The following is a 16238-nucleotide window of genomic DNA, read 5'->3' as shown; positions in this document are numbered from 1 at the left end:
GGGCAGAATGTCCCGCCTTGGGTACGAGGTGACACTCAAAGTGGGAGAAGCTCACCAGGAAGCCCATCTCTGTGCCAGAAGTGACAGCCACACTTTCTTGAGCATTTGCTATAAGTTCAGTAGCGTCTATTAGCTCATTCATCCTTACAGTCATCCTCAGAAGTAGTTACTCTTGTTATTTTCCCTTTATCTATAAGGAAACTGAGGAAAAAAGGAAACCGTTTTATAGAAAGGTCTGGTAACGTGCCCTGGAGCCCACAGGTGAAGGGTACCAGCCCGTTTGAATCAGAAAGTTAGAGTCTAGAGCCCCTGGGCTTAACCACTTTATGTTATTCAAACCTGTGAGGCATGGTTTGTTGTTGGTGATGATGGCTCAGGAGGGAACAGCCTGCATTAATTTTTCAGGACTTCAGGTGTCCTAAGGTTCATTTGTCTGGCAAGTTTGTTGAATATCTTCTCTATACAAGGCACAAAGATGATTAATACATATTCATACAACAAACAGTTTTAAGTTAAATTTTATTTTTGTAAAAGTTTATACATACTTGGTAGAAAAAATTTTTAGACTATACGAAAAGTTTAAAAAAGGAAATAAAAATCACTTGTGATGTCACCCTCCAGAGATGATTATGGCTAATTTTTTGTACGTTTACATGTATGTAGGCTTTTGCAAAATCAAAATCATATTAATTATTTAGTTTTGAATCCTGCTTTTTTTTCCTCTTAACATTATAATAAACGTTCATCAAGGGGCCACTGGTACATAGCAAAGCATAGTGCTAACTGTTGTCACCAAAGTGAACTGGGTGCAGAGGTGGACAAACAGGGCAGCAGATAGCTCTGGAATTGGAGGTGTTTAGGAAAATCTTCACAGAGAAGCTGGACCTTGAAGATTATGGGCTCATGGGCCATGGGTTGGGGGGTGGTGGTGGCCGTAGCAGTTGGGAAAGGCACCCCAGGTAGCAAAAGCAGTAATGAAAAGATCCAGAGGACAAGATCTGAGGCAGAGGTGGCTCATAAAGGGCTTTGCCAGCCATCCCTAGGGGTTTGAGCCTTATTGCATAGATGGTAAAGATCCACTAATAGGCCCACATGGGGAGAAATATCAAATTCGCGTTTGAGAAAGATTGCCGTTTTACATACTCTTTAAAAAAATTTTTTTTAACGTTTATTTGAGAGACAGAGACAGAGCACCAGTGGGGGCGGGGCAGAGAGAGAGGGAGACACAGATCCGAAGCAGGCTCCAGGCTCTGAGCTGTCAGCACAGAGCCGGACGTGGGACTCAAACCCACAAACTGTGAGATCACGACCTGAGCTGAAGTCAGATGCTTACCCAACCGAGCCACCCCGGCGCCCTCTACATGCTCTTAGTGTGATGAGTGGATTGGAAAGGAATAGGCACCTTCCAGGCACCCCCTGGAAGACACCTGGGGGCATCTGGGTGAGAGATGGTGACAGCTTAAAGCAGAGCAGCAGCAATGAGAAAGAGGAGTGAAGAGGAAGAGATGATTTCAAAGATATTTAAGTGGTGGAAAGGACAGGAGGTAATGGCTGACTTGGTGGCCTTGCCATGTGACTTGTTTTGATCAAGAAGATGTTAGTGGGCATGAGTTAACCAGAGTCTTGAAAAGCATGGGTGCAGCAGGGCTTGCTCGCTCATGTGCTTCTGTCCTTGCCATGAGAAAGCGTGCCTGGGATGTGAGATAAGTAGATAAGAGCCACCCCAGCCAAGGATATGACAGAACCCCCAAATGACCAGCAGTCTCATGATCAAGGCCACCCGAGATCCCCTAACCCACAGACACACAAGTAGTAGTAACAAATGAGAGTTGATTTAGGCCACTGAGTTTTGGAATGACTTACGTAGCAATTATAAACTATTAATAAATGTCTTTTTTTTTTTTCATTGAATGCTGTGTGCCAGACACTATTGTAGGCAGTGGGGATGCAGTACTGAACCAGATGGACAAGGTCCTTATTCTCAGGGAGCTCATGTTGGAGTGGAGACGCAGCAGAGGAAGTTAGCATGACACGAGAGCCTCTGGCTGCTAACTGGGTGCTTGGTGGTTCCTTTAATCAGAGTGGGGTCACAGGAGGAAGACAAGTTTTGGGGAAAAGATAATGAGTCTGATTTAGGAAAGGATTTGAGGTGCCTATAGGACATTTAGGTGGAGGTGTTCAGGAAGGAGTGGGATACAGAGGTGCAGAACACAGGAAAAACATCTGGATGGGGACTGAATGTTATCAACATAATTAAACAGGAAATCATCTGGGCCAAAGAGAGATAGAGTGAGTGCTATGGCTATTCAGTGGGGGGAGGGGAGGACTGTGGCGGGGAGGATGAAAAAGATTTTGTTCTGAAGGTAACCTGGAAGCTGGGTTTGTGCTTGTGGAGGTGAGAGGAAAGGCCACAGGAAATACACGGATAGAATCTACAAGGAGGGGAGGGAAGACCGGGAGAGCTGGCCTGTGAGAATAAGGCTGAAAAAGTAGGCTGGCATGAGATCCTAGTGAGTCTTGAATGCCAGGCCAAGGATGCTGTGGCATTTCATTAGGAAATGGGGGGCCACTGAATGTTTTTGAGGAGGGGAGTACCATCAGGCGCACATGTCTAGATGGGCAGTGGTGTGCAGGGGGATGGGTGCTGAAGCAGAAACCAGGAGATGTGGATCCTAGTGTTAGCCTTTCCATCTACTGGCCCTGGGATATGGGGCAAATGACCTCTCTCTGAGCCCCAACTGTCTCTCTTAAAAAACAGGAGTTAAACTACCTGTCATTCATAGGAATCTTAATTTTGTAAAAACCAATGACAAAATGTAAATGGAAGTGCTTGGAAGACCACAAAGCAATCCACAAGGGAGGGTATTGAGGTGGGTTATTAATTGTGACTAGGTCTGTGTTAGCTGAAAGATGAGGCTGGGATTCCCAGACAGGCATGCAGACTACATATGCATCTTGTTAACCTCTGTCCCCTCTCCCACCTTGACAGAAGTGTCAAGCCTGGTGTCCACTGGCAGCTGGCAGAGCTGGGATGCATGTTTTCATCATCTGCCTTTCTATTCCTGATGCAGCCCTGAACTGCTCCCCTCACCCCCCTCACACACACACCCAAACATGCATCGTTTAGAGACTGCCTGCTCTGGAGAGGCCTGTGCCAAGGCTGCAGAACAGAGGACTGGAAAATAGTCCCTTCCCTCAAGGAATACACAGCTAGCTAGCTGTGTACTAGCTAGCTGGATCAGAGGGCATATGCCTTATAACAGCAAACAGGGTGGCACTGGAGAAAGAGGCAATTGAGTTATCCAGACAGTCACTGATGGAGGGCAAGGAGAAAGCTGAGAGATCTGGGGGCCAGCCTTCAGGGAAGCAGGATGGAGCCTTAAAGACTGGTGGGGTTGAGAAGAGAGGAGAGGAAGGCAATAAGAAGTAAGAGAGGACTGTTAGCCCACCGGTTTCCTTTCAACATTGAAACTAACACCAAAACCTGCTTAATGGAGCAGTGAAAGACAAATGTGACCACAACGAGCTTCCACTTTCAACCCATTAGGATGACCATCATCAAAAAACCAGAAAATAATAAGTGCTGGCAAGGATGTGGAGAAATTGGAATCCTTGAGTACTGTTGGTGGGAACGTAAAATGGTATGGCTGCTGTGGAAAACAGCAAGGCTATTCCTCAGAAAATAAACACAGAATCACCATATGATTCAGCAATTCTACTCCTGGATATAAATCCAAAAGAATTGAAAGCAGAGACTAGAACAGATATCTGTATACCCATGTTCATAGCAGCAGTGTTCACAATAGCCAAAAGGTGGAGGCAACCCATTCATGGACAAATGGATAAATAAAAGGTGACATAGGGGGTGCCTGGGCGGCTCAGTGGATTAAGCGTCCGACTTCAGCTCAGGTCATCATCTCACATCTCGTGAGTTTGAGCCCTGCATCAAGCCCTACATCAAGCTCTGTGCTGACAGCTCAGAGCCTGGAGCCTGCTTCAGATTCTGTGTCTCCCTCTCTCTCTCTCTCTCTGCCCCTCCCCTACTCATGCTCTGTCTCTCTCTTAAAAATAAACATTAAAAAATGTTTTTTAATGTGACATATCTAGATAGCTAGCTAGATCACAGTGGAATGAATATTATTCAGCCTTAAAAAGTGAAGGACATTCTGACACATGCTTACAACATGGGTGAACCTTGCAGACACGATGCTCAGTGAAATAAGCCAGTCTTAAAAGGGCAATTACAATATGATGCCACTGAAAAGAGGTAACTAGAGTAGTAAAATTCATAGAGACAGAAGGTGGAATGATGGTTGCCAGGGCGGGGGGGAGGGGGTGGGAAGCGAGTGTTTGATGAGTATGGAATTTCAGTTTGGGATAATGAAAAAATTTTGGAGATGGATGGTGGTGACAGTTGCACAACAGTGTGACTGTACTTAATGTCACTGAACTGTACACCTAAAAATGGCTAACGCAGTACATGTTATGTATATGTTAACTAATACACACACAAGATAAATGTGATAGGTTGCTTAGAAAGATCCCAGAAATATGAATGATGTAGAGTTGTTTGAAAAGAAGTGCAGGAAGAGATGAATCAACTAGTAGCCTAGAAATGGGGGTGACTGGTAGGCCAGGACAGCCAGCTCTTCCACTGACCACAGATAATCCAAACAAAGTTTAGGGAGTGTAGGATATACCTCCTTCCAATAGTATTTGAGTAGGGCTGGTCAGAGGAAGCCAGTGGAACTTTTCATTTTCTTCCTTTCATTTCTCATGCCCACCTGGCTAAGGTGAGGAATAGGGAATAAAGTAATGAACATGAAATAGCGTCAAGAATATGACTGGTAACCAAAGAGAAAGGTAGAGGCAGGTTTGGAATCCCCTCCAGCCTGGTCATGGCAGAGACCTGAGCTGCACGAGGGAAGGCAGGAGGAGGGCTCCGTCCCTCCTTCCCTCACCTGTCTCCTTTGTGTCCCAGCAGCCAGCCCCACTCGGCGCCATGGCATCTGCCGAGCCCCTGACGGCGCTGTCCCGCTGGTACCTGTATGCCATCCACGGCTACTTCTGCGAGGTGATGTTCACGGCGGCCTGGGAGTTCGTGGTGAACTTTAACTGGAAGTTCCCTGGGGTTACGAGCGTGTGGGCTCTCTTCATCTACGGCACCTCCATCCTCATCGTGGAGCGCATGTACCTGCGCCTGCGCGGCCGCTGCCCACTGCTGGTGCGCTGCCTCATCTACACGCTCTGGACCTACCTGTGGGAGTTCACCACCGGCTTCATCCTGCGCCAGTTCAACGCCTGTCCCTGGGACTATTCCCAGTTCGACTTTGACTTCATGGGCCTCATCACCCTGGAGTACGCCGTGCCCTGGTTCTGCGGGTCCCTCATCATGGAGCAGTTCATCATCCGCAACACCCTCCGCCTCCGCTTTGACAAGGACGCTGAGCCCGGGGAGCCCAGTGGCCCCCTGGCGATGGCCAACGGCCACGTCAAGACAGACTGAATGGGACTGGTGGGTGGGGCCCGGGGCTCTCTCATGGACCCGGTGGACAGAGGTACCAAGCTGGTGGGGTTACGTCTTCTGAACAGCACAAGCCCTGGCCCGGGTCTGGCCTCAGCCCCTTAGGGCACACACCCTCGCCGTCCACCGGGGGCGGGACTGGGGGTGGGTCCAGGTGTGGGGGGCGGGTGTCGAGGTAGCCCGGGGACTCTGGGAAGGGTCTGTGGATCCCTGCCCAGCTCAGAGGCTGGCGGCCAGAGGCCTATGGCTAAGCAGCGACTTGACCACCTGGGTGACTTTGGAAGCAGCAGGCCCTGTCCTGGCTAAGGGACTCTGAGAATGGGGCAGAAGATGAGAAGCCTGAGGAGGCCTGAGGAGGCTTTGGGCTGCTGCGAGGCCTCCTCTCTCCTCTCACGTGGTTTAAGTTGGGCTTTGGCTGGTTCCATTAGGCAATATTCAGGTGCTTGCTTGCAACCAATACCTCCCCGGGGGCCTGCTGAGCTGCAGCCTAAGGACAGACTGGGCGGCCAGGAGGCTGCTTGGCAGTAGTGCTGGTCTGCCAGGGCTGGAGGCCTTCCCTTGGCTCCTCTCCCCTCCCCCAGGGCTCCGACGCTCCCTTGGCCTTCTGGGGACCCCCCACCCTGGTGCTGGATTCCCACCAACCTTGGGCTTTTGGAGGTTTCAATCCCTGTGTGTTCGGTGGCGTTTCCCCCCTTTCTATTTTCAAGGCTTTTACCACTAGCAGCCCCTTTATCCATGTCTGTCATCCCCACCGGCCCCCCTCCCCAACTCCCTGATCAACACAGCAGCTGCCAGAGATAGAACCCTGAGACAGACCCTGCCCACCCTGTTGCTGCCTTCCCTCCACTATTTCTGCTGGCCTGATGACTGGGAAGTTCCCCTTTTACACCTCCCCACCTGTCTGGTGGGCTGTGGCAATGCCCCGGTGCTCTTCTCTGTGCCCCCTCCCCTCAGTGGCCCAGCAAAAATTGAATGATATACCCTCCCCCAACACACAGGCCAAGATGGGCCACCCCAGATCCACAATGGGGACCTAGAGACAAATCAGTTTAGGGGAGGAGGGTTGTGATAAAGGCATCTGGTTTCTTTTCAAGCCAGTCAGGGGGAATCGAGCTTTCTAGGGGATGGAGGAGCAGGAATCCGGTGTTGGGAGACCCATGGAGAATAAGTGAGGGAAAAAAAGAAGACAGCCTTTCAGCTTTGAGAGGGTCTTTGGAGCATCCTTAGTGGGAGGGGGTCAGTTGGTTCTGCCATAGCCCCAGCCCTGCAGCAAAATCTGGTCAGCGCTACCCCCTTCCCACCCCTCCCAGCAAGGCTGACCCTTTGAGCTTACTCCTTAAGCAGTATTAGCCCTGCCATGCTCATGGGCTTTGTCATCTTGGTTGCCAGCCCCCCCCCCCCGCCCCCTCTGTGACAGGTCCATTGCTGGCAGTGGACAGGTGAAGTCCTCACTCCAGCCCACTTCTGGCTCTGTCCCCACTCCCTGAAGGGAGAGGTCCATCAGAATGCAGCCAATGCTGTGGCATGTGGTCTCTTGACGCACTAGGAGTCTTAGATAGAAATTTGCCTTTCCCTTTTTATGGATCATTATAAAACGATAATACTGCCTGTGGAGAGAATCTGCTCTTCCGTGCTGTGCTGCTCTACCTAGACTGTGCAGACAGCACTAGTCAGGGTGTGAGCCAGGGCTGGTGGGCTGGGGATGGGCAGGAGTGGTATCCCAGATGGGGAGAAAGGCTGGTTGTTTTCTGCGGTTAACCCTGTCCAGGACAGGATGAAGGGCACCTTCCAGCCTCTGTGTCCCTGCCAGGCTCCTCAAATCCAGGCATGAACTACATTCTGCAAGGGCCAGACCTACCTTTGATTTTGCTGTGGCCCCAATTCCAGGGCTTTGGGGCATCCAGAGATTCAGGTTTCTATCTACAGGTGGAAGGGATTCTAAAGGGAAAATATCATCTGGCTTCCCTGTTCCCTCTGGGAAATTATTTCCTTGGCCTTCTCCCTTAATTCTGTGATATCCCAGTTTTCTGGACCCCAACACCCTTCCAGGCCCCCCATGTGGGCCCTTAGACCACACCACCCACCTTTGCCCTCCCCTGCCACGACCGAATCTGTGGTCAGCTTGTTGATGTCTGCCAGCATAGGGCCTCCATGATTCTCAGTCAGAGCAAGCCCTTGGATGGCCCATTGGGTCTGTCCACTCCAGATGTTGCCTCATGGGCATTCCCTGGCACCGTCTTTTCTCTGGGCCCTACAAACTCCCAAGTACAGGAGGCCCCACAGTAAACCTGCCTGCCTGACATGTACAGAGCACTGTTTTTCTGCTTCATCCAGGTGCCCTGTGGCTCTTATTGTCCCTCATAGGGCACAGAGTCCCCAGCAAAGGCAGGCAATGATCCAGGGCATGAGTTCAGGGTCTGAAGGCTCAGAAATCACCAGGAGTAGCTCTGATTTCAACTCTTGCTTTTTTTTTTTTTTTTTTTTTTTGGTATCTTCAGGGCCCTAATCCCTTAGTGCCCAGGCACCCCAGCTCTGTCAATGGGGGTGCTGGCAGGAAGAGTCTGCTTGCTGTTTGTGAACCTCTGGTGTCCTGGGTCTCTCTCCACTGGACATGGCAGCATTTCTGAGTTATAGATCGCCATGTGCTGCCCTGCATGGTTGAACCGCTTCTGATGTCTGCTAGGCATCCTGTCCCTTATGCCCTGTCCCCTCTGATGCCAGTGAGTCACAATGGCCTATGCTTATTTACAGCAATAATACATAGGGAGTGCCCATGAAATCCTCTTGTCCTAGTCCCTCACTCTCTGCATGGGTCTCCTTAGGGAGGCAGCACTGAATGGGTCAGTTCCTGAGAACCTATATTTATGAAGCTCTGGGCTGTGCAGACATCATCACAGGGAATTCAGAAAGGAAAGAGGTTCAGCCCTTGAGCTATGGTGAAGGCAGGGAGAGTACCTTCCACCCTGAAGCCACCCCAGACATGGAGGAGCTGCAGGTCCCGGCTCTCCCACCTTCGAAGTGGGTGGGACTGTCTCCCAACTGCGGCAGCTCTTCAGAAGGACACACGACTGGTTTGTGCGCCCATTGCCTGCTCTGTCTTCATTGGTCTCTTTGTCTCTTCCTTTTCACATTTGTGCACATCAAATATACTGGTGTTTGTGTTCCAGAACTGGCTCTGATCCATCTCTGTTTCTTCTGTTTTGGAGCCCCTTTCCTAGGGGCTGCTGGAGGCCAAACCCTTCATACCATGTCATGACACTGTCTTAAACCAAGAGGGCTGCTGGTGGAGCCACCCTGTAGGGAGGGCAGGTGGCACCCCCTGACAGTCCTTTTCACTATCTCTGCTCTGACCCTCCGGGTAACCTGAATTCTCTGCCCAACCCTCCACCCCTCACCAGGAACATAATATGATCCATAATCTGGCCATTCTTTGGTCCTAGGTTGCAAAGCAGATGGGGAGCCCTGGGCAGTATTCAGGTTGGCTACAAGTTGACTGCATTTGCCCAGGAGATGAGCTCCTCTTAAAACACACCAGCCATGACCTGGAGTGTCATGAGCCAGAAGGGGCCAAGGAAGGAGGCTGAGGGTACTCCAAAGAGCTGAGCCACCAGAGGTCCTTACTTTCCATTACACCAAAGTCATGCTTTGAAGAAACAGAGCTGTGCACTCCTCCCTGGCAAGTCTTCTTTCCCTGAGAGGTACATTTGGAGGGAATAATCCCTCCCTACTTTGTGTACTTCTGCTCTGTCTTGTGTCCCTTGTCCTCTTCTCCCCTACCATGCTCCTGCCCGCTTTCCACAGGAAAAGAATGTAGCATTCAGAAATTGTTCAGTCAGTTCAACTAAACTCAGATGGCTTGGTTCCCCCCCCCCCCCCCCCGCCACAGCCACTGGTTTTCTGGATGCAGTAGGCAGTGTGTTTTCTGAGTCATTGGGGAGGCCCCTGTTTCCTGCACTCACTTCAATGTATTAATTTCTTTGACTGAAAGTGTTTCCCCTTATAAAAATGAGTAAGCATAAAGCCCCAATGGCCATTTACATGTTTGTATAAACAAATATATAAGGCTATTCCCTTAGAGCAGGTTTTTATAGAAAGAGGCAAGCATAATGAAACAGGGTCTACCTTATGGAGCTTCAGAGAAAAGGCAAGAGGCAAGGCTCAAAACAAGAAGTCTGAGGGGACCCAAGACTCTTCTTAACTGGCCAGCCCCTTCTGTACTCTACTCAATGGATGCCTTTCTTTCTTGATACTTTCCTTAACCTCCTCTGCCCCACTGTCATTCAATCCAAAAGGACCTTCTGTCAATACTGCATTGAGACAAGGAGAGCTAATGCCAAGGACCTTGGCTACATCTTCTGACATCTGCCCAGCCTTCACAAGAGTCTAATATTCAATTAACAACAATGAATGAATGACCATAATCTTGCCTTTCCTTCTGGGGTGCCCATCTCAGAAAAGTCCTTTGTCCATACTGCCCCCTGGTACAACCAAGGATATCTGGACTGCCTGTGTTTGGTGGGCAGGGAAACAGGTATAGGAAAAGGGAGCAACTGACTGATCATACCACAAGTTATAGGAATTTGTCTCAATAATTTTACAGTAGCTGCAGTTCTTACCACAGTTAACACTGAGACTTCAAGTACTGGGACTGCAACTTGGGCACAGCGATGAGTGTTCATGCACGATCTCAAATTTTCTCCCATTTGAGGTGGGTACTGTTACATCCCTTTTTTATAGAGGAAATGTGGTGGCAACAAGTCTGTAACCGATTTACCATATTTCTCTGCAAATCACTTTTTTGTTTCAGTGTAAGCAGAAGACCCTTTGGGGAGGATTTGTGGTGTGTCAGGTGCCCGTTCCTATTTTGATGAGATTCTGGATTTCATTAGAGTCCAGCCATCCAAATGCTATTCACAAAGAGAAATGACTCTTTAGGAGGGGGAGAGCTGAGGTGGGGGGGATTAGGTTATGAGGAAGGAGCTATAGGATGCCATCTTAGTCAAAACCTAAAAAAAAAACGGGCACAAGGATTCCTCTTGTGGATGGAGGGTTGTAAAATTGTGGCCTTTGGCAGCTGTGGGTTTAGGATTGACATCTCTTCCCCTCCCACACATGGCCTTATTTTTGCCCTTGGCCTTTTACCTTTGATTCTACTTATTTCTCTTAAGATTAAGCCTGAGCCTCTAGCTGTTGGCACTCTCAGAGGGTTTGAAACTACCAGGTGAAATCTTTCTCCTTCTGAAAACTCAGATGCACCTGAGAATTGACCTGTTTTATTCAACTCCTATGGGACACCTGCAGTGAGCCAGAGTAGTCATCGGGGTGGGGGTGCTTACAGTTAGCTGGTGAGAAAGACATTGATTGGACACTCACACAGATAGTTAAGTCATTGCAATGTTGCTTAGCTCTGCAAAAGAGAAATTTCTAACAGAGGAACCTGGCTTATCTACAGGGATACGTAAGGATTCCCTAGGACGGACACACACACACACACACACACACACACACACACACACACTGTAGACCTTCAGGTTGAGTACTGGTGCTTTTCAGAGGTGGGCTGGCTGCTGGCTGTGCAGAAATATAGATGTTGACTATGCCTTAGGAGGTGCCTAGATGGGTACAGTGCAGAACAAAACCAGCACACAGTGGGTACTTCAAGGAATGCTCAATGAGTGAAGTCTTAAAGTAAGTTGGTCCCAGTAAGCCTACCCTGAATGTTCCAGAGCACCACAGTCCCCTTTGGGAACCTGAAGCTATGAATACCATCTGAACAATGACCATTTCTGCCATATCTGTGCCCACCACCATAGAGCAACTCACTGTCCTACTGATTTTACCAAACCATTAGTCTCCACAGAGCCCTGCCAGCCTCTCTCTCAGCATCTTTGGAGCTTGGCCCAAGACCCAGCTCCATTGATTTGTCTATTGCTTCATTCTGGTGATACATTTCTTGGTGTGGACAAAGGTGTCCTTTCAGTGCCAAGAACTATAGAGAAGGATACACTGACAGTCTGGTCTGGCTCCATGCTTCTATTACAAGCCTACCTTCCAAACAGATAGGAAGATTTCCAAGTTTATAAGGGTCCACCAATGGTAAAGGGCCCCTGAGGCTGCATCTTAGTTTGAGTATGGAGTTATGTTAGTTTCCTAGGGTTGCTGTAACAGATTACCACAAACTGGGTGGCTTAAAGCAACACAGATTTATTCTCTCACAGTTCAGAAGTCAGAAATCTAAAATTAAGGTATCAACAGGGGTTTCCCTCTGGAAACTAGGGGAGAATCTTTCTATGCCCCTTCCAACTTCTGGTGGCTGTTGGCATGTCTTGGCTCCCTAGGCTTGTGGCTGCTCCATTCCAGTTTCTGGTCACATGGCTTCCTCCTCTTCTATCTGGGTCTTCTTTTCTGCTTCTTCTAAGGACACTTGTCTTTGGATTTAGGGGCCATCTCAGTAATCCAGGATGATCTCATCTCAAGATCCTTAACTTAATTATTTTTCCAAATAAGGTCACATTCACCAGGTTCTGGGATTTAAATGTGGCTAAATATTTGGGCGGCAGAGGTGGGGGGGAGCACTACTGAACCCACTACAAGGATTAAGGAGGGAGATTTCTACCAAAGCCTTTGCATCTTGTACTGATTAAGAGCAAGAGCTAGAAGTTAGTGCGAGGTGCCCTGGGACAGATCTCAAGGATTTAGGTTGAGGATGAAGCTCTCCATCCCAAAACACATCCAACTGCTGTGGTTTTTCCGTTTAGATGCAGATCTGACCATTTCACTCCCTATTCCAGACTTGTTTAATGATCTCCCATTATCTTTAGTATCAAGCTCTCTGCCTCCTCCAGACTTATATAGCCCTCTGTGGTTTGGCCTCATTCCTCACCTCCCCCTCAGTCCTGTGCAATCTGGAGGGAACAGCATGTAACTTCCCTGCAGCCCCTGCTCCCTGTCTCTGTGCTCCTCTCATTGGAACAGTCTTACTCCTTGCCTTTTGCCAGCAGCATGGTCTTCATCTATCCCCAGCTCTCAGGTTAGTTCAGGCACACTCAGGTGGGAGCTGTCTCCCTGGAAACTCTCAGTGTGACAGCCTGCCAGCCACAATGGCTGAGTTCTTCCAGTGCTGTCGATGCAGCAGATTTCATTTGTCCATCTACCCTACTGTGCACCAGGTCCTGTGCTAGGCCTGCAGCACAACAGTGAACAGGGAACACTCATCTCTGCCCTCCCTGTGTGATGCCTTTACCTGAATTACGGGGCACCGAGAACCCTGTTGGGCTGATGTAGGGGAGAAGGAATTAACTAGGTTTAGGGGTCAGGAAATATTTCTCTGTCTGATACAACCTGGAGAGTGGGAGGTGGGGCAAAGGGGGAGGTGTGGCAAAGATCAGCCTCCAGGTAGAAAGGACCCCACGTGCAAGGCAGGGAACCCAGAGCAGGGTCTCTGTGGGTCTGCATGAGCTCCCAGGGGTGAACAATGGAGCTCACAGGAAGCCCAGCCTAGATCATGAAATGTCTTGTAAACCAAGGCAGGAGGGACAGATGATAAACAAGAAAATAACAGGTTGTAATACATTAAAACAGATGGGTATGCAAATGAATAGGGAGCTCCTTTAGATTGAGTGGCCCTGAAAGGTCTTTGGGAAGAGATGATATTTGGCTTGAAATCTGGATAATGAAGGATCAGCCTGTGAAGATGGGAATGATGTCATGCAGAGGAAACTGTTAGTAGAAAGGCCCAAAGCTGGGAGTAAGTTCGGATAGTTTGAGGAACATCTCAAAGGCCACTGTGGCTGATGCTTGGTGAGGCAGTGGGTAAGGAGAAGTACGGGATGGGGTCAGGGGTCAGAGTGTGGAAGTCTCTGGAGACCTTGTCAGGGGGAGGGGATAGGGAAGAGAGATGGAGAGAGTTCTTAAGGATGGAAAACTGTGAGGTCCCTCCTGAGGGAACAGGACCAGGCAGGGGAGGACTGCAGGCAGAGCCTGGGGTCCCTTGTACCCTTAGCATGTCCTCCTAGAGGCTGGGTCATGGATGGGGTTAGCATAACTGAAGGGTGGGTCTGTTTGGTTTCTGCAAACCCTTCTCTTTACATAAGCATTCCCAACCTGGAGAAGATTGCATGCAGGGTCCTGCAGAGCTCTACAAATGAAACCTCTCTCCTTCTCTCTCTCCTTCTCTCTCTGTTGCACGCACGTGCACGCACGTGCACACACACACACACACACCTCACCTCATATGCTCTAACCTTTGTGAGATGGGCCTTCAGAGGCCCTCCTGAAGCTACCGGGAAGCTCAGACCCCCATCCCACCCACAGACCTTGGGGTCTCCAGGGACTGGTAGTATTAGGACACCCCAGAGGAGGGCAATGGTGGGGGAACGGCACAGGTATCGAATCAGACTTAAGTCTAACCTTGGCTTTGCCACTTACTATCTGTATAACTTTTTTTTTAAGTTTATTTTTTTTTCAACGTTTATTTATTTTTGGGACAGAGAGAGACAGAGCATGAACGGGGGAGGGGCAGAGAGAGAGGGAGACACAGAATCGGAAACAGGCTCCAGGCTCTGAGCCATCAGCCCAGAGCCTGACGCGGGGCTCGAACTCCCAGACCGCGAGATCGTGACCTGGCTGAAGTCGGACGCTTAACCGACTGCGCCACCCAGGCGCCCCTAAGTTTATTTTTATATATTTTGAGAGAGAGAGCACAAGTGGGGGGAAGAGTAGAGAGAGAGAGGGACAGAGAGAATCCCAAGCAGGCTCCACACTGTCAGCACAGAGCCTAATGTGGGGCTTGAACTCATGAGCCGTGAGGTCATGACCTGAGCCGAAATCAAGCTGGACACCAACTGAGCCACCAAGGCAGCCCAACTATCTATATGACTCTTGACAAGTTGCTGAGCTCCTCTGAGATTTAGCTTGGTGGATGTAGTTCAAATTTAGTCAGCTTAGTTTAATTCACTGGGAGCACATTCTAGCCTCCCCTCTAAGACTGAATGTAAGAGTGACTGCATCAAAGGCTTGGAGCAACAAGAAGGGCATTAGATTCTGGTTCAGTGCAGAAAATATTGTAAAATGGAATAGACATTTATGTTATTAAAAGTTTTGTGAACATTGCCCATGAGGAATTTTCTCTGGTCAACTCTGGCCCACCACCCTGCTGGTTGTAGGATGACCAGTCACCCTGGTCTGCCTGGGACCTTAAAGGCCTTTCCTAGGATGTGGGACTTCCTGTGCCAAAGCTGGGAAAGTCTTGGGCAGACCAGGGTACATTGGTAACCCTAGTTGGTGAGAGTTTAAAACATCCCACCGTTTGGTTTTTTTTTTTCTAAGCGTGTCCTTTGGCCTTTCCTTTGACTCCTTGAGGTGCCCCTCAGCATTTTCCAATTAACTCCTTTTTGGTTTATGTTAGTTGACTCTGTTGCTTATAACCAACCCCATCCCCTGCTCTCTGCACAGTAGTAAGAATCTTCTGTAGGTTGACAATCCAGATCCCTGCTATATACCTGACTTTTAAACATCTGACTGTTAGCTGCGATCGGACCTTAGCCCTCACACTCCCCCTTCCTAACCTTCATGAGATGCTGCTCAGGCCTTGAATTAAACCTCCCATCTAGTTCCTGCTCCATCTCCAGGAGACCTTGCCAGTTATGGTGTATGTTTGGCACCCCTGCACCTGTTTTTGAGTCCTAGGTTGATTGCTGAAAGCTAGAGGAAGGTCTGACATGGGAGCACCCAGACCTAAGCCCTTCTTTCATAAACTATAAAGCACCCAGAAGTATAGATCAGGACCTTTCAAATTTTGCATATATCCCAGGATTCAGCTCTAATCCAATTGGGTTAATCTGATTTAGGACCTATCCTTTTCTGTAGTAGGGTCCCCAAGAGTCCTTTAAAGATAGGCAGTCTGCCAGCCACCTCTGGGTGGACAGTCAAGGACATCTACTAGTGCCTACTACACCTCCCTGGCTTGCCCGCAGGCAGCTCCCTGAGACAGTCCCTCCTGCTGAACCAAAGCCAAAGGTCAAGGCAGGGGACAGAACTTTGTCTAGACCTCTTTGATACCAAAAACCAAACCTCTTCCTTGGATAACTTTAGAAACGAAAACGAAATGACATTAGGTGTTATTTTGCTGACTTTCACTCAATCTGTTACCCCAAGGTCTTAGGCCTGCTGACCAGCAGGACCAGATGGTGCCTTTTACAGGAATATCTCATCATTTCTGCTTTTGTGTAGGCCCTGAACATTCTAAGAAACAACATGTTTTCTCCTTCTGATTGACATATCTGTGCATCAGATATATTTTCATATATTTTTCCTATGACTCTGCTGAAAGCACTTGGCACCCAAGCCTAGTTTACATTTCGTGTCCTCGAGATGAGAGCTGACCTCGTTGAACAGAAGGGAAGGGAAGGGAAGGGAAGGGAAGGGAAGGGAAGGGAAGGGAAGGGAAGGGAAGGGAAGGGAAGGGAAGGGAAGGGAAGGGAAGGGAAGGGAAGGGAAGGGAAGGGAAGGGAAGGGAAGGGGAAGGATTAGATGGTTCCACATTCATGACTCTATTTTGCAACCAGCCGTTTTTTGGTCTCCGGAATGTGACCATCTACACTCCACATTGCCCTAAGAACTTCCTGTCTGCCTCATGAAAGATGCAACATCTCTGACTTTGAAGTCTTTAGACCTGAGTTTGAATCCCAGGTCCCTGACTTACTTGGGCATGTTA

At 49.1% G+C, this 16238-nt stretch overlaps 1 protein-coding gene across 14 annotated transcripts in view; it reads left to right on the top strand.

The window, feature by feature from the left end:
- The window catches only part of TMEM229B (transmembrane protein 229B), a 39941-nt gene extending 31248 nt beyond the window's left edge, over positions 1 to 8693 (top strand). For 10 of the 14 annotated variants that reach the window (XM_043556419.1, XM_043556416.1, XM_043556414.1 and 7 more), the window contains one exon: positions 4985 to 8693. In XM_043556419.1, the coding sequence (XP_043412354.1) occupies positions 4985 to 5506 (522 nt within the window). In that variant the 3' untranslated portion in view covers positions 5507 to 8693. Of the gene's footprint in view, positions 1 to 2989; positions 3648 to 4981 lie in introns of those variants that run through there. The other 4 variants (XR_006293418.1, XR_006293419.1, XM_043556424.1 and 1 more) reach the window with 2 other exon arrangements.
- The last annotated feature ends 7545 nt before the right edge of the window (positions 8694 to 16238 follow it).

Source organism: Prionailurus bengalensis, chromosome B3, assembly GCF_016509475.1.
Source record: "Prionailurus bengalensis isolate Pbe53 chromosome B3, Fcat_Pben_1.1_paternal_pri, whole genome shotgun sequence".
Taxonomy (NCBI): domain Eukaryota; kingdom Metazoa; phylum Chordata; class Mammalia; order Carnivora; family Felidae; genus Prionailurus; species Prionailurus bengalensis.
Note: the sequence above shows the minus strand (reverse complement) of the source record. Positions and strands in the feature narration are given on the sequence as shown.